General features: G+C 35.6%; 1 protein-coding gene across 1 annotated transcript in view; it reads left to right on the top strand.

Annotated features, from left to right (window-relative positions):
* The first annotated feature begins 40 nt into the window (after window positions 1-40).
* MCM8 (minichromosome maintenance 8 homologous recombination repair factor) overlaps window positions 41-8132 on the top strand; it is a 49697-nt gene continuing 41605 nt past the window's right edge. The window contains exons 1-5 of the mRNA XM_051975954.1: window positions 41-242; window positions 4647-4791; window positions 5003-5086; window positions 6085-6167; window positions 6310-6459. Coding sequence (XP_051831914.1) covers window positions 4650-4791; window positions 5003-5086; window positions 6085-6167; window positions 6310-6459 — 459 coding nt within the window. The 5' untranslated portion in view covers window positions 41-242; window positions 4647-4649. The remainder of the gene's footprint in view (window positions 243-4646; window positions 4792-5002; window positions 5087-6084; window positions 6168-6309; window positions 6460-8132) is intronic.

Here is an 8132-nt window from a genome sequence, read left to right as displayed (position 1 = left end):
GCTTTCCTTAGGCGGAAGAGCGTCATTCCGGCGCGAAAAAAGAACCCCGGGCCAGAGAAGGCGGCTTGGAGACTGGGATTCTCTGTTGTCTTCTGTCATTCTCGTGGTTCAAGTTACCGGGCTTAGACTACGCCTCTCCCTCCCTGAGGAGTCACGCCAAGCAGTGCCGGAGAGGCCTGGTTTGAGTTTTCTAACGTCCTCCTGCCGTCCCTGAGCAGTCCCTTTGAGATTCGGCGGGGAGGGTGAGAAGGCCCCGAGGATCTGGGGTGGAAGCTGCTATGACCGCGCGGGTCCTCTACGGGAGGGAGTAGGGACCGTAGTCGTGACTTGGGAAAGCCCGACTTGATCTTTATATCTTCTTTTGCCAGTTGCCTCCCATTCCCTCTCCCTTTCCGTCTTCGCCCCATACCCCCATTCCTAAGCACTCAAACTCCTTGAGAATTCATTCATCTTGAATCTGCCACTTTTACAAATTTTTCAATTAAAACTCCCTGATTTGCTTTAAGCCTCCTTTTAGGTCGGAGGTTCTGAGTCATCCTAGGCTGGGGAAGCCTGTGGGCTCCTCAAAATAATGTTTTTAAATGCATAAAATAAAATAGGATTATAATGCAAACTAATATTTAAATACAAATTTTACAATACATTTTTAAAAGTTAAAGGTTTTTAGTTATATTGTTTTTGCCAACTTAGCACTGCATTTGACCACATATTCTCAGCTTGGCCACATCCCTTTTCCTTAAATGGTATCTTTTATGCCACTTCTTGTACAAAGTTAAGTTACCTTTGTTGATACACTACAGCGTAAACACACATGCCTATCTTACATCTCTGTGTCTCCCATTATGGCACCTTTAATTTTGATTGGGGAGTACCATGATTTACAGGTGCATAAAATTACTAGGAAAATGTTGATATTTTTAAAAAGATATAAGAATTGGGACTATTGGAAGTTCCTACATTTTCCTGATTGTAATTTTTCCCCTCTTCCATTTAATATCTGGGCCACCTCACTATCCAGGGTATGCCCTTCTAAGATATACTAAAGAGACTAATCCATAAACTTCCCATCCATCTACATTTAAAAATTTGGTTATTTAATATTCTTAATCCACTTACCTTTTTCTATGTAGATTGGGAAGTTAGATCAAGACCAATGTCAGAAGGGTTAATATTTTATCATAAAAGCAATTGAAAGTTTCTTGAAGCTATAATTCGTTACTTACAAGGCATATCTAAAAAAGCAAAGATACGTATAGTCATTTTCATATTGTCTTCCTCTAGAATGTGAACTTCTGGAGTGCAGGGACCATTTTATCTTTTTATCCCCAGGTCTTAGGACAGTACTTTGCATATAATAAATGTTCAGTGAATTCTTGCTAACATATAAGGAATAAAAAATATATCACTTAATATATGAATCCAAAAAAGCAGCAGTTGCAATCCTGCTATTAGACAAAGGAATTCCGGTTTGGTAGCTGTGGTGAAGATATATTGGAGAGGGAAGAGCTTAGATATAGAGATAAGGGGATGAGAGCCTGAATGTTTTGATGTGAATAAGAGAAGAACTGAAAGATGTTGAGGTGTAATTAACAAAACTTAGCAATATGGAATAAGGAAGTGAATAATTGAAGATAGAATTTACATTGTGAATGTATATTTCTGGAAAAATGGAAGTATCTTCAACAAAAATTATGAGAGGTCAAAGATAATGAGGCTATTTAGGGAAATGTAGAGTTTGATGCTTATGAGATATTTAGAGATGTCGAACAGGCAGTTAGAGATGCTCAGGCAGCAGATAGATTGATTTTGGAGTCATTTATTTGGAAAAAATATTTGAGGGCAGCTAGTTGCCACAATGGATAGAATACCAGCCCTGAAGTCAGAAGGTCCTGAGTTCAAAGGTGACCTCAGATACTTAACACTTCCTAGCTGTGTGTTCTGGGCAAGTCTCTTAACCCCAATTGCCTCAGGAAAAAAAAAAAGGGAGAAAGAAAAAATAATTGAATCTTTGGGAACAGATGAAGTTACTGACATAAAATGTAGAAAGAACTCTTATCTGGCATCTAGCTGTAGGATGTGGATAATGATCCAACAAAGGAGAACAGGATTAGTCTAATATATAGGAGATTACCCACTATAGAATAAAACCCAAGGAGGAAAAATTACTGAGAATGAGGTGATCAATTTTCGATAGTGTTAGTTGCTACAGATATACCAAAAAGGCTACTGGATTTAGCAAGAAATAAATTATTGGTGACCTTGAGGAGAGTCAGTTAAGTTGATTGGTAGAAACACGTTAGAATGCAATGGTCTGAGGAAAGACTGAATTGAAGTGGAAACAATGAGAATAAACAGTTTTATTTTGTTTTTTTTTCCTAGGAGTTTGAGTTATAAAAGGGAAGAGAAAGATATAATGACAGCTTTAGAGAATGGTAAGGTCAGGTGAAAAAATATTGCATGGCAATGTCTTGTTTTGCTCCACGAAAGCAATTTTTTTTTTTTTTTTTACAATTGAAAATTAAGGTATATTAGTCAGTTTTGTGATATTGAAGCCATAGTCTACTGTAGAAAGATCTTATGTAAAAGCCTACCTGTTTTATTCTTTTTTATTTTTCAATAAGAATAATCTCAATGCATATTTTCTAGGGAAGTCTACACAGTGTAAAACAATGTTTTTATATGCTGGAACAATATATTAAAACTAACACTTCATATTTATATAGTGCTTTAAGGTTACACCGGTGCTATTCTCAAAAAAAAAAAAAAAAAAAAAAAGCCATGAGATACGTAGTTTCAAGCATTATCATTGTCATTTACCAGGAAAAGTCTTAGGCTGTCATTTACTTTGTACATTTCCTACTATATCAGGTACACTATTTGGCTTCACAACTCAGGTTAGAGCAGGGACCTAAATTTGAGGATTTACAAAAGATTAACTCTCAGAAAGCTGAAATAAGCATGATTTTTATTACTATGCAGCACAGCAAATAAACAAAAATAAAAGCAATATACATACACACATTTTCCCCCAGAGATTTGGCCATGTAAGGACAGGATCATTCATGTGAGAGAATGGCAAGCTCTTAGGAAGATATTAGTTCACAGTGGGATATAAGTGGAAAAGTTTACAGTTTAAAGATGGACTTTGTAAGGACAGACTATTAAATGTGCTGGAAGAGATATTCTCCCTTGCTGGAATAGAGAAGTTTCCTAACTAAAGAGGATTTGAAGTGATAATCAGGCACTAGATTAGGTGTCATTCACTGCAGTTGGACAGAGACTTATCCAGTCAGTTAATAGAGATTATTCATAAAGTGAAAATGAATCAAGGCAACAGAAAAGTATGGGCAGCTTATTGCTTACCTGTTTATTAGGGTTATTAGGGCCACTTAGTCCAAGTGACTTTATATGAGAGTCCTATAACTTATAACTACAATCTCATATTTCAGAAATCAAAACTATCATACCAAATCAGGTCAACAAGCATTTATTGTGTGCTAGACTGTTAAATGCTAGAGATAAGAAGAAAGGTAAAAACAGTTCCCATTCTCAAGAACCTCACAATCCAATAAGAGACAACATGCAAATAGCTATGTATAAACAAGATATATACAAGATAAATTGAAAATTACTTCAGAAGGAAGGCAATAAGATTGGGGACACTGGGAGAAGCTTCTTGCAGAAAGTAAGATTTTAACTGAAAATTAAAGAAAGTCAGGTGTCAGAGATTAGAAAAGAAAGGTTTCTAAATATTGGAGACAATCAGTAACAAGGTCAAGAGATGAAGTGTCAAGGGAGAGGAACTGCAAGGAAGCCAGTCATTGGATCATTGAACATGTGGACAGAAGTAAGATGTAAAGATTGGAAAAGGAGAAAGGGATCAGTTTTAATGCCTTTAAAAAGTAAACAAAAGATTTTATATTTGATCCTTGAGGAAAAGAGAAACATTGGAGTTTACTGAATAGAAGAGTGATAATGATGAGACTCTTGATTTGAGGATAACAATTTGATAGCTAAATAGATAGAAAGGGAAAGATTTGATAGGGAGACCAATTAGAAGGTTGTTGCAGTAGAGCGAATATAACTTGACAAAGGCCTGCACGATAATCAATGTTAAAGGAGAGGAGGGATTATATACCAAAAATCTTGGAGAAATAGAATTGCCAGAATTTGGCAACTGATTGAATATGAGAAGTGAATTAAAGTAAGGAGTCAAAAGATACTTAGATTGCAAGCCCAGATGACAAAATTGTGGTTGCCCTTAACAATTATAGGGAAGTTAGAAAGAGGGGAGGTTTTGTTGAATAAAGATAATGGCATATTGAACATGTTGAACTTAAGATAACCATAAAATAGCTCATTCGAAGTGTCCAATTGAAAGTATGATAATATTTGAAAAAACAAAAAACACTTCCACAGTGACTCACCCACAGGTAATATGTAAATGCTCATTTCCTTCCCCAGAGATGTGAGATTGGAGGTCAGGAGAGAAGGTAGGGATAGATAAATAAATCTGAGAGTTCTCTGATATGGTAAATATGATTACTAACAGAGTGTGATCTATTCCATTATTTCAAGCATTTATTGTTGTACATTTTCAAATATTACCCATATGACTTTGGGTAAATCCATTTCAATTTCTGTAGGGTATGAGTGCCAATTTTAGAGGCAGAGGATTTGGGCGAGGATTTCAAAACTGGAGAAGAGGAAGAGGTGGTTGGGGCTTTGGTAAAGGAAGAGGAAAAGAACAAAGACATGATGAGAAGAAAACAACAGAGAAACATGTTTCTGGTGAGTATGATACCTTATATTGCTTGGGGAGCAACTAGTGCTCCTTGATGTATGATAAATAATGATGTATATTGTGGGTATGATAACATTCAAAGAGGCTTTTGAGTCTCTTATCTTGAAGATTTTTTGGTATCATTCCTTACTTAATTGCTTAAGAATTGTTTTGAAGAAATTTGGAAAATGCTTAATCATAACCTAATATATCTTTCAGTACAAAGCCCGGAACCTTGGCTGCAACAATCAACTCTAGACCAGTTCATACCATATAAAGGCTGGAAATTTTATTTCTCTGAAGGTAAAGTTTAGAGTTATGAGAATAAATGACATTTTTCTTGAATACTTTTTGGAATTCATGTTTGAAATACGAAACAAAATTTGTATTCTGCAATATGGCATGGTAGAAAGAGTCTATATTTGGAGAAGGATACTCTATTTTTCACATAGGCACTAGAAATAGAGCAAATCATTCAACTTCTTTGGGTCTCCTCTTCATCTGTAAAATAAGGGGGTGGAACTTGATAGCCTTCACAGGCTTTTCTTATGATCAATCTGTGACCTACAAATTCTGGTTATGCCATTTCCTTTTGTGTAATATTGGCCAAACTACACCATCACTCTGAGCCTTGGTTTTCTTACCTTTGAAATAAAAAAGCCAGATTAGATAGCCACTGAGGTATTTTCCAACTTTAAATCTGTGACCCTATCTGGATGAGATTTAATTATTCAGTGGTTTAAACTGAGACAGGCATTGTGGATACTCATTCAGTGCTAGTTCCAGAGGGAGACTGGTGGATCTCTTGACCTCCATGTTGTAGTGAACTAAGTTACTCAGGTGTCTACACTAAGTCCAGTACCAGTATGGCTAACTCCATTCCTGAAGCTGAGAACCCTTATGCTACCTGAGGATGGCTCAGTAGTATCTGAAAGCTTCCATTGCCAGTAAAGGGAAGATCAGATGCTCAGACGCTTGGCTATGTGGACATTCATCTAGTTTGAGATTCTTTTCTCAGTTGGGAATGTCACTTGAGCTTTTACATAGAAAAATAAATTTGGAATAGGGACCACTTTCGAGGTCATCTTGCCTAAGCCTTACTTTACAGTTAAGAAACTGAGGTTTTATGAAATTAAGTCACTTTGCCAAGATCACTAACTGGGTGAGGGAGGAGAACACAGAACACAGAGTTCTACTGATACTTCTCTTAGACCATGAAATCTCTATAATGTTTATATGCATCAAGGAAGCGTGTGTGTGTGTGTGTGTGTAATATACATACTGACAACATGTTGCATTAGTTTACAGCGATAGTTCTCCTTTTGTTCAGAAGATTCAAGCATTTGAAGATTTTTTCACAAAGCACATTGAGTTATATGATAAGGTAAGAATCCCATAGAATAAAATTCTTAACATATAAGTAATATATATTTTCAAAGTGCTTAATGAAAATACTTTTAGAAAAATTCACATATGAAATTTTTACATGCATGAGAAAAATATGGCCTTGTATTTTTATTTTCTAGGATGAAATAGAAAGAAAAGGAAGTATTTTGGTGGATTATAAAGAACTGATACAAGATGATAAATTGACTAACTTGATACCAAACATAGCAACTGAATTAAGAGATATGCCTGAAAAAACATTGGCCTGTATGGGTCTAGCAATTCATCAGGTAAAAATTTCTTTCATAAGCTTTGTAAGATTTTGAAAGTGTCAACCAGACTAGAACTGCTCTCTAACCTGTAGGTGGCTGGAACCGAATAAAGCAGTCAAAAATCAAACAGAAGGTTCATTTCAATGTGAGGAAAATGGCTTGTAAACAAAGACACATGTGCTTGAGTCCTGCTCTTAGTGGGGGCCCCAAGGCAGTGTGGGAAGATCTCAATACTTACATCTGTGACTGCACAGTGAACGGTAGTCCTGACAATGAGGGGTAACAGTAACAATATGATAAGTTTGATTCATAGCAGGACTTCATCCTCAAAGATGCTCCTGGAATTTTGTTGCAACTGAGGTCCTCGATGGTGAGTACAAAGGATTGTGATTATGCCAAACTCAGGGCACAGCTGGCTTGCTGAATCTTAGCACTAGAAAACAAGATTTCTCTTAATACCTTGATAAAAGAAAGCAGACTCATGGTAGTCCCTTCAAAAACATTGTTCTATTAGCCTTCACTAACAAAAGTCTCTACTGACTAGGACTAACAATATTCCTATGTTATAAGCCTAAGTCTAAGATAGGATGCAATGGCATACATATCACATCCTATAGCTACTGTAGTTTAATGATGTGAATAATAGTTAATGTTTATATTGAACTTTCCTCCTAGATAGGTAGTACAATCCTTTGAAGTAGGTAGTATAAGTATTCATACCATTTTCAGAAGGGAAAACTAAAGTTCATAGAGACATTTTCTTTTGCCCAGAATCACATGGTTATTAAAATGCAGATCTGAAGCTCATACCTTTAGATTTTAAGATTCTAAGCCTAGTCTTTCTTATTTTCTTTGATGATTCCTCTTGGGAGAAAATAAATTTGGCTATATTATTGAATGGATGTGTTATCTTATTTAAGGCTACTCTGTTCAATTCTTCCATCATCTGTGTGGAGATTCTTTATTTAATACAAAATTCATGTTTGTCTAATTAATTTTTCCACAAATCTGTAATTTCATTGGTGTAGAAATTGTCTCCACCAGATCAGATCAGCAACTAGTTTATCATTTGTCATCTTAAGAGAATTGTCAAGCATTAAAGAGATAATTTAAAAATTATTGGTCTCCCTTAAAGTCATGATCAAAAAAAGAGCCTAAACATCATCTTTCAAGAAATTATCAAGGAAAATGACCTGACCTGAAATTCTAGAATCAGAGGATAAATTGGAAATTGAAAGAATCCACCAATCACCTCCTGAAAGAGATCCCCAAATGAAAACTTCCAGGAATATTATAGCCAAATTTTGGCAGATCAAGGAGAAAATATTGTAAGCATCCAAAAAGAAACAATTCAATTGTAGTAGAACCACAGTCAGAATAACACAAGATTTAGCAGCTTCTATTTTAAAGCATTAAAAGGCTTAGAATATGATATTTCAGAGAGAAAGGGAGCTAGGATTGCAACCAAGAATCAACTACCTTGCAAAACTAAGTATCGTCCTTTAGGGAAAAGGTGATCATTCAGAGAAATAGAGAACTTAAAGTGTTCATGATGAAAATATCAGAGCTGAATAGAAGATTTGACTTTCAAATACAGGGTTCAGGAGTAACATAAGGTGGTAATCAGGAAAGGCAAATCTTAAGCGACATAACATTATTTATTTTTTTAAAAAGCTGTTTCCCAATTGATA

The sequence above is a fragment of the Antechinus flavipes genome, chromosome 2 (genome assembly GCF_016432865.1).
Source record: "Antechinus flavipes isolate AdamAnt ecotype Samford, QLD, Australia chromosome 2, AdamAnt_v2, whole genome shotgun sequence".
Taxonomy (NCBI): domain Eukaryota; kingdom Metazoa; phylum Chordata; class Mammalia; order Dasyuromorphia; family Dasyuridae; genus Antechinus; species Antechinus flavipes.
Note: the sequence above shows the minus strand (reverse complement) of the source record. Positions and strands in the feature narration are given on the sequence as shown.